At 40.3% G+C, this 17,345-nt stretch overlaps 1 protein-coding gene across 5 annotated transcripts in view; it reads left to right on the top strand.

The window, feature by feature from the left end:
* Nucleotides 1–17,345, top strand: part of CEP72 (centrosomal protein 72) — a 122,317-nt gene that overhangs the window by 18,878 nt on the left and 86,094 nt on the right. For 3 of the 5 annotated variants that reach the window (XM_088150205.1, XM_088150206.1, XM_088150204.1), the window contains exons 6-8: nucleotides 1,726–1,832; nucleotides 2,940–2,991; nucleotides 10,444–10,535. In XM_088150205.1, coding sequence (XP_088006331.1) covers nucleotides 1,726–1,832; nucleotides 2,940–2,991; nucleotides 10,444–10,535 — 251 coding nt within the window. Of the gene's footprint in view, nucleotides 1–1,725; nucleotides 1,833–2,939; nucleotides 2,992–10,443; nucleotides 10,536–14,379; nucleotides 14,606–17,345 lie in introns of those variants that run through there. The other 2 variants (XM_007442244.4, XM_088150207.1) reach the window with 2 other exon arrangements.

The following is a 17,345-nucleotide window of genomic DNA, read 5'->3' as shown; positions in this document are numbered from 1 at the left end:
TAATCTGACAACCAAGCTGTTTGTGGGCAAGAAGTTATTTCAAGAGTCCATTGAGCTAGTGCTGATGGAAATAGGAATAAAATGTAAAGCAGCAATGAAAGAGGCTTCCATGTATTAAAAAAAACCCAGCATCTTCCTTTTGAGCACCTGGAAACATTACTTAATTTTTTCACTTCAAAAGTGCACAGGGAGATTAACACTGGGGTCAATTATACTGGCAGTGTAGGTAGTTCAGTGGTATTAGAGGCAAAGGAAACAAGTCTCAGCAGAAAATATCAAATTGATGTCAAATCTCTCCAGGTGGGTAGACAATTTCAAGAGTTTGGGACTACCTGAAAATGAACCTGCAGGAACAAGTGGGCACTAAAATTAATAAGATGGGGGTATGTGCTTGAATTCATGGCCATTCTGAGGGACAAGTTTCTTTCATTTCTGATATCCAGAAAATCAGAGAAACATCACAAATTACTGATCACATCAAAACATTCAGACTATAGAATATGTGCCAGTTCAGGAAAGGTTCACCAGCCTGGAAAGCCAAGACCATCGATCAGACTACTCAGTTTTTACACAATTCTGGAAATTCTGGTATCCAGGAAGCAGCCTCTCAGCCTTAGCAAAAGTCTTAGGCATGATTCCATGCCAGACTGCTGCAGTGGTTTCTTCTGTCATTCCAGGTGCATTTAATTTTGGAGGTTCCAGACACGATGATCAGTTCCCTGCAACAGTGGTTGGTTCTGACCAATTTGTCCCTTAAGAAAGTTTTGCAGAGACCAATTCACTACAGATACCAGCTTCTTGGTCTGAGAAGCCCATTTTCAGAACCACTTGGGTCAGGGGCTGTTGTCCTGATTCAAATTGACTTCCCCATCAATCAGCTGGAGATGCAAGCTCCTTGTTATTAAGAGCTTTTACTGACTTGAGGAACATCACATTTTGATTTTCATGGGCTATATAACTAGAAAGGCTTATCTCAACAATCAAAGAGGAATAAGTTGAAGGAGCTGCTGAAGGAAGCGTGTCATTTATTTCTCTGGATAGAAACACAACTTGCCTCTCTGTCAGCAGAATATTGGGCGAGCTGACAGAACCGAGCAAGCAGAGTGGTCCTTGCGTTCAAAAATTTTTCAAAGTCACAGAAAGGTGGTGAGTTCCCAATGCTAAATTTGGATAGGGAAACCTTATTTCAGGAAAACCTTCAGTAACAGAGAATCATAGTTGAACTAATTGTGAGGTACCATTCTAGTCACCCAACAGTCTTACTCAACTTTTTCAATATGATAATTAATATATGTATTGTCTCTTGGTATGTTGTGTCTTTGGGATTGGAAAGTTTCTGCTTTAGAGGAGCATCTATTCACTTTTTTCTGCTGTTGAATCTGGAATACGGATGGATATAAACTTTTTTTTCTTGTAGCTGAAATCAGTGAACACATTGAGTTTGGGAGTGGCTCCTTCCAGGTGCAAAATGTTTAGCATGACTTTCTGACAGGAAGAAGCAACGTTAACTCTTGTTGGGTCCACCTTCTGGTGACCATAACGGCTCCTCACAGTAAAACCGACAGCTATTTTCATTGTTTTTATTTTCAAAAGGAAATCAACACATAGAGATGGGAAATCTTAGTTTCTCAAGTGTTGAATATAGTATTATTACTCTCTTCCATGATGTAGAAGATTATGTGTTTTTCTAAACGAATTTACTGTTTTAACCTATTACATCCTAAGGTATTTATGAAATGAAAGAGAATGCTAAGAAGAAGTGGAAATCAGAATTCTCCCTTCCCCAGTTTCTCTTATTACAAAAGAAATGGAAACAGGAACATTTGTTCCAGGTAAGGAAAATAAATAAAAATAAAAATCTTGTATTGTGCTTTCTTCCTATGTGAAGAAATATTCTATGCTGTTGTGCAATTCCTGCAGAAAAATATTATTTTATTTCACAGTATTGAAGACGATTGTGCTGCAAAATGTCTATAAATTTAAAGCATTTTCTACAATTTTTTCCCATTAGTAAAACGATTTGTATTCCTAAGGCAACAAATTTGCTTCTAGTTACTAGTCTTAAAATACCATATTTTTGAAGGTCTAGTTTTGTTTCTCATTTAGCTAAAATGTTTGTGGAGCCTTGGGTAACCAAAAGAACTTGTGGTTAACCAAGCAAACTCCATAAACAAGGAGAATATAAGAAGAAGAAACAAATAGGTGAGGGTAGCAAAGATACAGGGAAAAGGATAAGAGAGATTATTATTATTAGTTTTGTGGAATATATTTCATTTATCAGGGTTCAGGCTCATTTTTACAGATACCGGCAGGAAAAAAATGTACAGATATTACTTTGTGTGAAGTATGTGCTTATAGTTCACTTGTCAAGAAGGATTTGGCTGTAATGTTACCTGTCTATAAAAATAATACACTTTTACAGTTTTTTTCAGGTATGCACAAAGTTTTTCAGTGTGTGGCAATTTTGCTATTGTACTAGTACTGTAAAGGTACATAGATCCATTGTCTGTTTTCCTCACATAAATGCTTTTATTTTCTAAGATAAGCACCATTGTGATTTAAGACTTAAATAATGTTATAAAAGAGAACTGCTCCTATCTGTGCTCCTGCTGTGCTGGCGAAACGTTAGGAAACAAAACTTCAAGAACACGGCCACACAGCCCGGAAGACCCACACCAGCCAATGTTATAAAATACTATATATGTGCTTCACTAACTAACCATAAATAATAGAAATAATGTACACTCCTTAGATAGATATTAGAGTTTTAAAAATTCCTAAAATTGATGTGTGGTCCAGTTGGTGCTGAACTAGAACTTTGAACAGCTCTAGCCCAGTGTGGCTAATAATGAGAGATGCTATTATAGTTCAGCCTCCAGCAAGCCACATCTTTCTCTTCCAGGTCAAAGTGTTATGTTTTATGTTATTTTTTTTCTTAGAATACCCTGTCAGAAAACAGAAATACACTGAAAGGGAGAACAACTGATAAAGGTAGGTTATATCCAAATGTGCTTGATGTATTTCATTTCAATGTTCAATATATAGAAAATTCAGATTGATAACATATATGATCTTAATTCATTATTTATTTGAGTTTGGATATTTAATATCATAAATGGCATGTGTAATGCTTAGGCTAGATTGATTTTACTATACAGAATTCTAGAATTAGTTTTCCTTACTGACTGAGTAAAAGTCAAACATTTAAAATTAGCTTGCACCATGTATGCAGACATGGATACTACTTCATAACATATCACTACTTAGGCCAAAATCCAACACATACTTACTAGGAACACTTAGATTGTGTCAGTAGGACCCTAACCCTAACTCTTCTCTGGGCTGGAAACATAAGAAGGTTGGATCTTGCATGGGAGACATTTTGGGAATACCAGAGCAATAGAAAATTGAAAAAATATGTTAAAGGAGGCAATAACAAACCATTTGTGCATTGTTGCTAAAAAAACTGTCCATAATTTTATGCAACTTGAAGAAGATTTTATTAAAAAAGTATGCATATCTCACTGTTGGAGAGTAGCCTGGGTAGATATTGTGCTTTCTCAGAGTGTTAGCATAGTTAAGCTATATTTATGTTTCTGTTTTGAAGCAGTTTGGTTTAAATAAATAATTTAAATTTTACAATCCCAATTTTTAATCAAGATTCAGATTCAAGATGATCAAGAATGAATAAACAGCATTGATTGCCAATCTTAAAAGGAACTGGCCTAGAAAGCAATCTATAACTTATAGTCTAGTTGATTAATTTAATTAGTTTCAATATTGGGATTTATGCTAGGTTGATTCACAATTTGAGTAAGATGTGTTTTCAGTAATAAATACCCTAAAGCAGTGTTTCTCGACCATGGCAACTTTGAGATGTCTGGACTTCAACTCCCAGAATTCTCTAGCCAGCATGCTGACTAAGGAATTCTGGGAGTTGAAGTCCAGACATCTTAAAGTTGCCACGGTTGAGAAACACTGCCCTAAAGCATGAAATGGGAGTACTATATATTTTTATTCATACTCTGGCTAGTATATCATAGTGTTAGGATATTCTCATGGGAAGAAGAACAAATCGCTTATCTCCAAACATTGTTTTGACTGCAGAAGTCAGGCCATCTACATTTGTTTTTTCTAGTTCGCACGTATACTGCTATTTACTGCCACCTATTGGCGTCTGTATGCTAGTTACCTAAGGGGAGGTGCATAGTGTCAATAAATTGTGGGTGATTATATGCCTCACTGCTTAGTATCATGTAATCAGTTTTATAGGTTATGTAGTAGTAACTAATAACTAAGTAGTGTACCTCTTCTTTGAGAGTTTTTTGGCTAGAGACTGTTAAACTTGTGTATTGGATAAGTCTTGGATGCCACGTATATGAGAAGAAGTGATTTTTTTCTATGTTTTGCATGAAACTTGTATTTTATGTAGTTTTTATTTTTCTCCATAAACAACCAGTTATGTTTTATAACTTCTGGCTGGATTTCTTTGGAGAACAAGATAAGGACATTGCATTCTTTAAATCTCTCTAACGCTGGTGGTTATATCTGCACTCTGCCTAACACGCAGAACCAAATTAATCATGCCTACTTGGCACATATCTACCGTATACATAGTGTTTGCTTTACAACTTGTGTTGACATACATTTAAGACATATATTCCTACTCATGCACATTGCTCACTGTAAATATTGTAATCTTGGAGCCAATTTGTTCATTTGGCAGAAATGAATTCAGAGTGAATCCTGAAATTTTCAATTTAAGATTGGGTATATTTTTAGAAGTTCTTCCATAGGACACACCCTGCCCTCTTTTTTGGCTTCCTGAGCTATGTTGATTTTACCAGTTGCTATTGTAGGCAGAACCACCATTTTTAAGTGATCATCTACTTGGGTCAGAAGATCTGCTTCCCAATTCTAGTTCTGCCTATTTGTAAATTGCTGGATATTATAAGAAACTCCACCTTTTCATAATTCTCTCCTCCTTCTCTCTCTCTCTCTCTCTCTCTCTGTCCTCAGTCTTGGAAGAAACAGATACAGCAGTGCTTAAAAGTTTGTGAACCCTTTTGGATTTTCAATATTTCTGCATAAATATGACTTAAAACATGACCTGTTCTCTACACAAGTCTTAAAATTAGATAAAGAGAACTCAGTTAAATGAGTCAAAAACATTGAACAAGTTGAACATTTATCTAATTTATTTATGGAGGAAAATGATCTAAAGCTACATATTTGTGTGTAGGAAAAGTATGTGAACCTCTAGGATGATCAGTTCATGGTTAATGGAAGACCTCTAGAATAATCAGTTCATGGAAGATAGTTGCTGTCTGATGTTCAATTATCATTTGAATGATGTTCTGAAGTAAATCACAGGACATAAACCAGTAGTCAATTGTTGACATTTGGAATCTTGACCAATAGGTAAATTCTGTGGGTTGGTCACCCAAATTCCTAACATTCAAGATGTGCAAATCAAATTGGTTGGCTAATTTGGTCAAGCAATTACCTGCAAAATTACTGGGTTGGTCTTTAGCGAAGCATATCAGGGGAAAGCTAGGGTTAAGGTTGGACCCATTCATGCATTAAAGTCTCCCTCAACTAGAATGTAAGCTTGGGCATGAAGGTTCATACATTTCTCAATATAATTTGCAATTTGGTCCCAAAGATGTTTGATCTGCTTATGAGAATGGAGTGGGGCTAAATAAATATTGATTAACAGTATTTTAACCTGGTTGAATTTTAACAACACTGCTGTCCCCCAGTGAGCAAAAAAGGGAAAGGGGTAATGTTCACCCTTAAATCTGTAGAAATTAAAATGGCCAGACCTTTGCCTCCCCTTTCACTTGGAACAGCTTTGGTGTAGTGAGAGTACACTACATCCACCCATATCAATCTGGCTAATGACCCAGGTTTCTTGCATAAATATAATATCAAATTTAGGTAAAGAATCTGGCATTTGGTCAACCACCCTGCTTTGTTCCATGTACACAAAAAAAGGCAAATGGATGCAACAATTGTCAGTTAGCAGGAAAAGAATAAGCATTCAGAGAAAAGGGTGAGGCAGATTGAATAGGGCAGGAATCTGACAGGCTGGAGCAGAGTGACACGGCAAAAGCAAGGGTTCTGGTAACTAGTTCAGTTTGCTTGTGAGTCAGCAATCTGCTGATCTGAAGAGAGCAAGCACCTGGATGGAAAACATCATGTGCTGGAAGGCTTGAAACTCTCTGATATTGTGAAGTATCCTTTGGAGAGGCTATTATAGTTACATCAGTAGAATTATCCAATTTAGAAGAGAGAGGCAAAATAGAAGGAGTCTTGGCAAGAATGGGAGTCATCTTCCCTTGATAGGGTGCTTCAGAGATCAAGACACTTGTCTGTGTCAGTAGTAAGGGCTGAGGCTCATCCCTCCAGTTAGGAAGCACAGCCTGAATTCCAACTGGGTCTTCAACTGCTGGAAGAGAGTGAGAGAGTTGATACAAATTCTGTAAGCAGTTCAGCAGTGGCAATAGTTGCCATTAAGGTCTGGTTTAGCCTGTCAAACCTTTGTAAAATGTCATCTTGCTCATCCTTGAGCAAATTCCCAAGGTACTGATAAGGCTGCCTTCTGCTACATAATGCTTGAACTTGTATTGCTTATTGGGTTGACTCCCAGAATCATGTTTTATCAAGAGCAGACATGGAGGAGGATCAACAATAGCAGGCACCTTAGTTATGGTGTTATACAAACCAACAGTAGCAGTATCAAACAGTGGAACTGCCACTTCATCACGGAAAAGCCAGATAGGGAAAATTTGAAAATCAGCAAGATATGGCTTCATTTTGAAGAGCATGTGAGGTATGGTAGTTTGTTTAAATGTCAGCAAAATTTGTTTATGTTCGAACTGACTTGGCAGTCACTCAGCTGCACAGAGATTCACCAGCTCACAATGTAGAAGATGGTTCAGAGAAAATTAAGATTGTTCTTCATGGGCCCCAGCAGCTGAAGTTTAGGTTATTCATTAACATATACAGTGGAACCTCAGGTTACGAACACTTCTGTTAATGAACTTTTTGGGTTACGACCAGCTCCAGCCGCAAAATTTTGTTTCAGTTTGCCAACTCTGCCTCGGGGTACGAACAGGATACACGGGCATTTTCCCTCCCGTGACATGGTCCGTGGCCATTTTCCGCCCCTGACACATGGTCCGCGGCCATTTTTCCGCCCCTGACACGTGGTCCGCGGCCATTTTTCCGCCCCTGACACGTGGTCCGCAGCCATTTTCCACCCCTGACACGTCTGCGGCCATTTTTCCGCCCCTGACACGTGGTTGTAGGGAGGGAGACTCTCCCTCCAAGCAATAGCCGCCTCCCTGTCCTCCACGCCAGAATGGATTAATGGTAATTACATTGAACCTTATGGGGAAATTTCCTTCGGGTTGCGACCAATTCAGGCTGCGACCAGAGTCATGGAACGAATTAAGTTCGTAACCCGAGGTACCACTGTATAACACAAACTGATTTGGTTGCAGGAAGTGAATATGTTTTAGGTTTTATGGCAGACAGAGATGGGAGCATTTATTTCAGTTAGCTTGGGCAGTGTTATTAACATTAACAGTTTTATTAGTGTGAGGTCATTTAGGTCTGTTTTCCAGAGAGTGTCTATCCAAATGTAACTCATGAGCTTCAATAAAAGCATGAGTCTTTCAGTATGCTTGTGAGCAGAAGCTTCAAAATCACTCTTCAGTGAGTCTAGATTTTTACTGATTGAGGCTAACTGCTCAAAAACAAATAACTGTTTGGGCTGTGAGAAGGCACTGCTTAGCCATAAATTTAGTTGAGCCATCTTTGAAAACATCTCCTAGTCCTACCTCCAAGTTGCCTGGTCCTGTATGGATACGCAAGATGAGTTAGAAAGAGGGCCAGATGGACAGGCTGGGAAGGAGCCCACCATCCTCTGCCCAACAACAGCCAATCCTGGCCTGCCACACTTGTACTGCGCCAGCCACCCGCACACCCTCCTCCCCCCTGGCAGGAGCCACCTGCCTGCCAGCCTGCTTGCAAGCCACCTGGGACTCGCTTAACAACTTATGATCCTTACTTAACAATGGCAACGGGGATTGCCGGGATTGTTGTCTCTAAGTGTTGCGGTCAAGTGATATTGTGCTTTATGACCATATTACTTAGTGACAGAAATTCCAGTCCCAATTACTGTCATTAAGCTAGGACTACTGTAACCTTCTGTGCTATCTTACAAACAGCAATTAATGGCCAGAAACAGGGAGCAGATATAATTGGCATCTTGCTTCACCCCCCTCATATTTTTTTAGAGCCAGTGTTATCCACTGGCAACAGTAAGTGTCTATTAATAAATTATTCGGATTTCTTCCAGGTAGTATTTCTGGAGTTCATTTCAAAGGATGTTTTAAAATGTATAAATGCTGCAAAAAGGATCCCGCTTTGGAAGAGAAAAATACTTTTCAGCAAGATGGTGCAAAATTAGTCTTTGATGTAGGATTGCTTGATCTGCCTCAAAACCTGCTTACTCCTCTACTAAAATGGGTTTACCATCTAGCTAGCTGAGTAACTTCCAATTGAGATATTGGGAATAAAGTTTATTAATTATACTTCGAAGCTTGATTGGTCTGAAATTGAGGATCAGTTTCTCTACTCTTTTTATAAATTGAAATAATTATTGCATAGCTCCAGTCTTTAGGAATATTTGCTGGGTGGCCTGTGTGAATAAAATGCCACTGGAGTGAGTGTTCAACACATGATACTAGATTAGCAGTTCAGGAATGATCGTATGTTTAGATTTTTTTCTGCTTTCAATTGTTTTATAAACATAGTTGTTTCAAAACTATTAGGGGCCAGTAGAGTAGCTCACCTAAACTAAGCACTGGCTGAGATATGCAGTTGGAATGAGCAACAACAATAGAGTAGAAGTATGTTTCCTACATACATGCTGGGATGAGACAGACCATAACAGGCTGCAATGTCAGAAAGCTTCTGAGTCTAGACAAGATAGGCTTAGACATTTGTGTTTTCATACACAACCAAATATTTTTATACAGTTTTAGGCTGATGAAGAAAAAATAGATGTGGTTATTTTAAGATGAGGCATCTCGACAACTGGCAGCATTTGGCTACGTTGCTTTTATAAATTGACTAAAAAGAGAAAGAAAAAAATCCAGAAATTTATAAAAATAATAAAACAAAACTGAAAAAGCATACAGGGTATATACATATGTAAAATTTCTACATAAGCTTTTCAATGAATGGTAGCCATATCATCTGTAGCTAATCCATTATCAATAAGTGATTTGCTCATGAGTTGATAATAACATCAATTCTGCAGATCATTAAGTAGTTGGGGTCATATAGTTATCTTTCCAATGCAGAAGATTAAGTCTTCTGGCTATAAGTAGAGCATAGAGAATCTACTTTTTTTTCCCAGGTGTCAGTTTCCGTGCAGTTGGAATATAATTCAAAGGAATATGAACATCGTAGAATATTAAATCTTGTCTGAAAATCGAATTAATGGAAAGAAATGGAATAATTAATGGACACCCAACAAATGTGTATCTCCAAAGCTAAGCAGAGTAAGGTCTGGTTTAGAGGAGGGATCTTCAGGGTTGTAGACTAGACAGGGATATCAATACAAGATACACACACACCAGCAATGGCAAACTACTTCCATATTGCTGCCAAGAAAACTATATGGATATGTAAAAGGTACCCTCCATACGTATGTGAGCTGCATTCACTACCAACCCTATTGGATGCCTCCCAATACATGTGAATTGCTTAGAGTGCCCTTGTAAGAAAACATTCCCAGCAAGCTGAATTAACCCTGAGCTAGACAACAGTGGGAGGAATCAGTCAGGAACCAGTGGCCTAGTAAACCAAATTGTTTATATTCACTGACCGTATCTCAAAGATAGTATAGCTGACATGTTGACCTGGTAGGAGGGGATAACTAATAAGAAGGGCATCCGGATGGGTTTATCAAAAACTTTCCAACATCATGCTGTAATTTACACTGTGTCTTTTCCTTTGTCTTGTCTTTGTAACGTAGTAGGCCAAAGGTATATAACCTGTGCTTTTGCTTTTGCTCAGGGCTGCTAAGCAAGCTGCCAATACCTTGCTGGGAGCCCACCGTACACGGTAGTTGTCATAATAAATGCTTAATACATTTATTATGCATCTTCAAAGTGATTTGGTTGCTTTAGGTGAACCAGGTTTTGGCTATAACAATATGAAGTCATCAGGATCTAAGCTGAAGGATAGTTTACTTTTTTTATATGAGAACAATCTGATTACTTTGAATGTTTCATCTCCTAATTCTAATCACTCTTTAACACAAAACATTAACAAACTTGAATAATTTCACTGTTTTAGATGTTCCACTTAAAATAATGTTCAAATCCTGTAGTTACCTGTTTCTTCTTTTTGCTGCCCCATCAGGAATGAATGAATCATTAATCATTTCACAGAAACTGGCTGGACCTGATCAGAAAGCATCTGAATCCAAAGAACAGAGGTTTAATTGCAGAGGTGTAGGTATCTCTCCTATTTTTGAAAATAGAAGTGCAAATTTGAGATATAATGTAAGCCCTTCCTTCCTTCCTTGCTGAATCCCATAGGACTCCTAGCACTTGACAGTGTTTTATGTTTGTGTGTGTGTGTGTGTATAAAATATCTCAGTAAATTTGATATATTACAGATTTTTAACTGTAGGGGGATCATCTCAAGCAGCAAGCTAAGGATTAAACTGTTAAATGCAAAGTATATGCTAGCAACCAGGGTCTAGTTCCTAGTCTGCTAATTAGTTTTGGAAGTTTGTTGTGTAATATGTGCTATGCATCTCTGTTGCTTGCATTTATAAAACAGTTACCTTAATTCTCTTTTATTTCAATCCAGGCCTGTTGATGTGATCTCTTAACTTTACAGTTTATTTATTTGGTCATCTGTTTCTTCTAACTCTGTGGATAAACCAGCTCATTTTTTGCACTATCACTACAAGTAGTCCCCAGGTTAGGAACACCCCGTTTAAGGATGACTCATAGCTAAGAACGGAGCCTATTGTAGCAAAATTTGAGTTAAATACACAATGATTCGAATTAAATACACAGTGGTTTGAGTTGATTACACAATATTATGTATACAGTAAAATAATACTGTTCCGGCTTATATACAAATTCGACTTAAGGACAGATCTTGGGAACAGAACTTGTTCTTGAACTGTTAACTACTTGTAATGATTACATAGGGGACGCGGTGGTGCAGTGGCTTAATGATGCTGAAAGTTGCTGGCCAGAAATGGTCGATGCTTCAGCGGTTCGAGCCCAGCTCCGCGCAGCAGAGCGAGCTCCTGCTTCCTCCCCAGCTCCTGCCAACTCAGCAGCTCGAAAACTTACATGAGTAGATAAATGGGTACTCTCACCCTGGTGGGAGGACAAATGGTGGCAGCGCTTCCATGGGAGATGGGAGCAGTTGCTGGTAATGCGGAAGCCACATATGCCCGAAAAAGGCGTGAAGCAATGGAAACCCCGCCTCCTGCACTTGCCAGCTGGGCTTTGCTCTAGGAAGGAGGCAATGGCAAACCACTTCCAAAACACCTTGCCTTGAAAACTGCAGGGACTCGTCCAGGCAGTCGCCGCAGAATCGGTAACGATTGAGTGCGGTTAAAAAAAAAAATGATTACATACATTAGTGCAATTTCTTTACCAGGTTTCTTTGGATAGTTATACAGGTAGTCCTTGACCACTTGTTCAGCGACCAAAGTTATGACAGGGGGACTATGACTGGTCCTCAAAGTTGCGGCCATCGCAGCATCCCCATGGTCATCTGATTGTGATTCAGGTGCTTGGCAACCGACTCGCAATTACAATGGTTGCAGCAACCCACATTCATGCAACTGCCATTTGTGACCTTCCCTGCCGGCTTCCCTCAAGCAAAGTCAGTGGGGAAGCCAGCAGGAGGTTGCAAGTCACTTGCACAAGTTGCTCCTGCTCCAGCCACTTTTTTTCCTGAGGAGCCCCAGGCAGCATGGGGAACTTATACTCCGTAGCGTCCACCTGTACTCTGTAGCATCTGCAGCACCCACACTCCACAGCACCCACACACGGCACCCGCCCTAACTCCATACCATGTACCCGTGGCACCCACCTGCAGTCCCTGCCTGCCTACCCACACTCCATAGCATCTGCACGCAGCACTGGCCCACCTGCCTGTAGCTCTTGCCCACCAGCCTACTTGCCTGGGATTCCCACCTCTTTCCACATTGCGGTCATGACAGCAACCAGGAATGCCGGGATTGCCATTGCTAAGCAATGTGGTCACGTGACGTTCCGCTTTATGACCGCATCACTTAGCGATAGAAATTCTGGTCCCAATTGCCGTCATAATCCAAGGACTATCTGTAATTTAAAGAAATCCTAACTTTCCCAACCAAGCCTTTCCTCACCAGCTTTATAATCAACTCCCTTTAACTCTTTCCATCCTCAATGGAGTTTTTTTTATTATCTTTTATCATTCCTTCTTTGAATATCAGATCCAGATCCAGTAATGAGATCGCTGTTTTCTATCTGTGTCTTAAATTACTCAGTTTGATGCATAGAGAGACTAGAAAAGACAAGGCATGTTGAGTTTTTGGAACAATTATTTTGAAGTAAATCCAGGGCCACAGACAAAAAAATTGGGGCCCAAATGCCCTTTGAAAAAGTCAGTCTTTGAACAACTGTCTAAATTTCAGGATTGAGGGTGCAGATCTTATTTCCAAATGGTAAGGAATTCCACAAGTGGGGAACTCTTACAAAAATGCTTGCTTTTGAGTCCCCTCCTGCTATACCTCACAAAGGTTGGGAACTCTCAGCAGGCATTCTCTGTAGGCAAGTCCTGGGCCAGCAGATTCTATCTGGAGTAAGTGGTCTAACAGATACCAGCCCCAAGCCATGTAAGACTCTATAGGCTACAGGGGCAGTATCTCAATTGTATCTCCTGGTTGGCCCATCAGTTGTTGAGATGTACAAGTGAATATTGCCAGCATATTGATAATACCCCATCAGATTCGATGCTGATGGAATAACCTCCCCCAGTGGCTTCATGTAGATGTTAAATAATTGAGCTCTGTGGTACCTCACAATGGAGAGCCATTGCTCAGGCAACCCACCTGCCCATTTGTAGTGCACCACTTCAGATGTTGTAGCAGGAGCAGTTTTCCTCCAGGTAGGGAAGGGGGGGGGGATGGAGCATTTTATTCTAGATTGCTCCAAGCAGAACAGAACTATGATATCTTCAATAAGGAATTGCTTGCAGTAAAAACAGCATTCCAGCAATGGAGGCACTTTCTGGAAGGTGCTGCCCACCCAATATAGGTATGGACAAGAATTTAGAAGTTCTGCAGAAGTTCTGCAGAAGGTACAATCCCTCACTCCTCAACAGATCAGGCAGCTCACAGACCATACTTCCAGATGCCCTGTCACATAAGCCTGAATATGACCTTCTCTATTCATTTCCCCCAGCCTCAATGTTGTAACAGAGCAATTTGAGTGTCACCAGTGGTTAGATCCTCCACAAAGACTGGGAGTGGGGAGGCAGGCTGTTGACCTATTAGATCAATTTAAAGCTTAACAGTAACAAGATGCTTATGCTAGGGCTCAGATGGATGACTTTCCAAGAGCCCAACAAGATGACTTTCACGGGTGAGGATGGGCAGCTGTTTCACAATGGTCATTTATATGTTCCTCTTCCTTTAATGGAAGAAGTATTACAACTCTGACATGACAATAGAATGCCTAGACATGGGGGAGTGCTTAAAACTTTGGACTGGGTCCTTAGAGAATTCTGATGGCCAAAAATGAGGGCAAAAGTTTTGTCTTGTCATGTGGGCCACTGGGCAGAATCCATTCCTGGAAAGCCGGTAGGGTTGCTGCAGCCTCTAAACTCTTCTTTGTGACCTTAGGATAGTGTCACTGGATTTTATTATTGATCTTCCTCTGATACAGGGGTATACCAGCATTCTTGTAGTGGTGGATTTGTTCACAAAGTTGGCCCATTTCATTCCGTGCAAGGACCTCCTGATAGCTCAGGAAATGGCACAGAGTTTTTTGGACCATGTTTTTAGATAATGAGGGCTAGTCAATCACATTATCTTGGATCGGAGATCACAATTTACCTCCAGTTTGAGAAGGCCCTATTTCAGTTATTAAATATTAAAATTCATTTGTCATCTTTTCATCATCCAGAATCAAATGGAGAATCTGAGAAATTAAACCCTTACAGCAGTATTTAAGGTGATATGTCTCTTATCAACAAGACAATTGGACTGAGCTGTTGCCACTTGTGGAATTTGCCTACAACAACTCAGTACCTTCCTCCATCAGCATGTCTCCATTTCAGGTGACTTACAGCTTCCATCCTGCATCTGGCCCTCCAGAGCTCCTGCATCTGTGGTTTGTCATGCCTCAGACTTATTGCAGAAGAAACAAGCTGCTCAGTGCTTCCTAAAGGAATAGCTAGATTTGGCAAAGCCAGCACAAGAGCAAGCTGCAGACACATACAGACAAGAGGGGTACAAGATTGTCGAAGGGGATTTGACGCGGTTTTCTACAAAGCATTTGCTTTCCACCTGTCCTTCCAGGAAGCTGGACTTGAAATATATTGGCCCCTTCTCAGTAGTTCAGCAAATAAACCCAGCAGCCTTTTGTTTGTAATTGCTGCCATCAGTGAAAATTAATCCTGTTTCCCATTGATCATTGCTTGTGCAGGAGGCACTCCCCTACATTTTACAGATTAGGACAGCTCCACCTCCTACTGTGGGATGGGAAAGAAGATACCATATGCAGTGCAGGCTATTCTGGATTCAAGATGCAAGGGGAAATGTTTGAATACCTGATTCGTTGGAAGGACTATCCAGAGCCAGAGAGATTGTGAGAGAAGGCAACAGATATATACACCCCACAACTTATACACCAATTTTACCTGCAGTTCCCAAGGAAACCCTGTCCATGTGAGCTGCTAATAGGGGAGGTGGTATAGAGAGTAAGGAAGAGGACTTTGATGGAAATACACAAAAACTACTAGCTAGGGAAAGGGAGCTGAGACATTTTTTAAGCCCTGTACTTCTCAATCACCTCATTGATTTTTGCCTAGGTCCTAGTACAGCCATTATTGAGCAGTTTGGCCTGTCATCTGCCTTGATGAGACTAATAAATCAGAAGTTTTGCCCATAGTTAAGCTTTAAAGAAAAAGGAATCACATTTTCAAATAGAGTGAAAGAAAGAGATGCTAACATGGCTTGCTACTAATCTGGACCTTTAGCAAGATAAGGAATATGTAAAATGGCATAGATATGGGTAGGAATTGTCACTGATGTAGAAGAGGCTTAGGTGGCTGATGAGCAAATGGGTAACTTGAAGTAGCAAGTTGGTGCTAAGGTGTGATTAAATTAGTAGCAACAATTAAATTTGACAGAAAAGCTAAACCCTTGCTTTGCAGGCTTGGCTGTTTTGAGAAAGTTTAATTAGAATAGGAAGCTGTTAACAACATTTGCTCTTGGCTACAGTATATATAAAAATGACAAAAAAACAAGGCAGAGAAAGGAGAGGATCAAGAAAAGATGAAGGATATGCAAAAGTTAATAGGCATTATCCAGCTCCACATACCATTTCCACTTGTAGTTACATTGGCTATTAGAATTGGTAGAGGCAGAACAACAGAGCAGGAATATATCCTCCTTCAAATTCCTAAGGATGTTAAGATCTGTTCCAGAGTGCAGGACATGTAATAATTTAACATTTAATTTAACTAAATTTAAGTTACTGTATAGAAAGACAAATTTTGATTGAAAGAAAAAAACAGTTTGGGAGTAGAACTACTTACCCTCTCTGGATAAGTAAGGTTAAACCCTTTATAAGGTTTGTAGACCTGAATCTTAAGGAATTCAACACCAAGAATTCAGACGGAGAGTCTTAAAAAGAAAAGAGCTCTTTAATCGGCCAAGTGAACAGCTGGGTGGGCAACAACCCAAAACACAGGCAGTGAAAGTTCTGGGCAGCTCCACACCCCAACAAGTTTTCAAACCCAGTTTTTATAGCATTGCAAGGACAATAGATTGCAATTAATAAGGCAGTTTAAGGCAGTTTGAACCAGTGTCCCCCCTTTACCCTCAAGACCTTTTCCCTGCACTCTCTCCCCACCCCCCAAGGTCTTCTGTGTACATGTCCTTCAGGCAGTTTTTTCCTAGCGCAAGCAAAAAAATACAGAAGCAAGATAGCGAGAGCCAGGCTAAGAAAATTCCCCCTCCCTTTCCCCTTCATTCCTCCCTTTAGTTTTGGGTCAGAATCCTTTCTGTTACCTTGTTACCAGAGGGCTGTATTCCTTTGGGATGGTTCAGAGAACCATAATCCTAGCTGGTTTTTCAGATGAAGTGGTGGGGGAAGTAACAACTGTCATTTGGGAAACTAGAGAAGTGAGCATGTGTTGACCTAAAAACATAAGGATTGGTAACTCTTGTTACAGAAAGGAACCCCCAGTCCCAAAGATAGACCCATCTTGAGCATTAAGCATTAAGCGGTTTTTCCAAAATACAAAACCATTAAGACATGTGGGTTTTCCAAAATACAAATCAGACCCATTCTCCCCTTTCCCAAAGAATGTCTTTGGGAACCCACAACAACACAGCCAGAAAATTCCAACTAGGACAAACACACCAAATCCCACTGCTTCCAGAAGGGTCCAGTCCATTTAAAAAAATTTAGGATCCTTCTTAGGCAGATGGGAAGAGTCCAAAAAGATCAGCTGGCGAGGCGGGAGCTTTCTGGAGTTTCAGCTTCAGGCCGTTCAGCTGCTGCACTTGCCACTGAGTAGGAGGAGAGTCGACCTTCTTGATCCCGGAACCGTGGACCCACGCCTTGATCCCCTCAGCTTTCACTGCTGTTGGGGTGCTGAGCAGAACTTGTTGGGGTTCAGACCACTTGGGATCAACACAGGAAGGTGAAAGTTCTTTAACTCAGACCCAGTCTCCTGGATTGGCAAGCAGAGGGGTGTCTGAGATGGATGGTAAAGCGGCCTGAGCCTGTTTGGAAATAGATGACAAAACCTGCGCTAGATTATGCAAATACTGAGTTACATTCCTCTCCCCCTCATCAATATTCCTTAACCTGGTAGCCACAAAGGGGCATCCATATATCATTTCAAATGGGGACAAGGCAAGCTTTCCTGCAGGTAAGGCTCAAATATGAGTAAGGGCTAAGGGGAGAATTTTGGGCCATGGCAGACTTGTTTCTTGACACAGTTTGGCAACTTGTGCTTTGAGGGTCCGGTTCATACATTCAACCTTAGCAGAGGCCTGGGGCCAATAACTA

The sequence above is a fragment of the Python bivittatus genome, unplaced genomic scaffold (assembly GCF_059951505.1).
Source record: "Python bivittatus isolate LINGU-HERP-01145 unplaced genomic scaffold, Pbiv_v1 ctg000610_np1212, whole genome shotgun sequence".
NCBI classification, from domain to species: Eukaryota; Metazoa; Chordata; class Lepidosauria; order Squamata; family Pythonidae; genus Python; species Python bivittatus.
The sequence above is the reverse complement of the archived record's forward strand: the minus strand, read 5'-3'. Positions and strand labels throughout refer to the sequence as shown.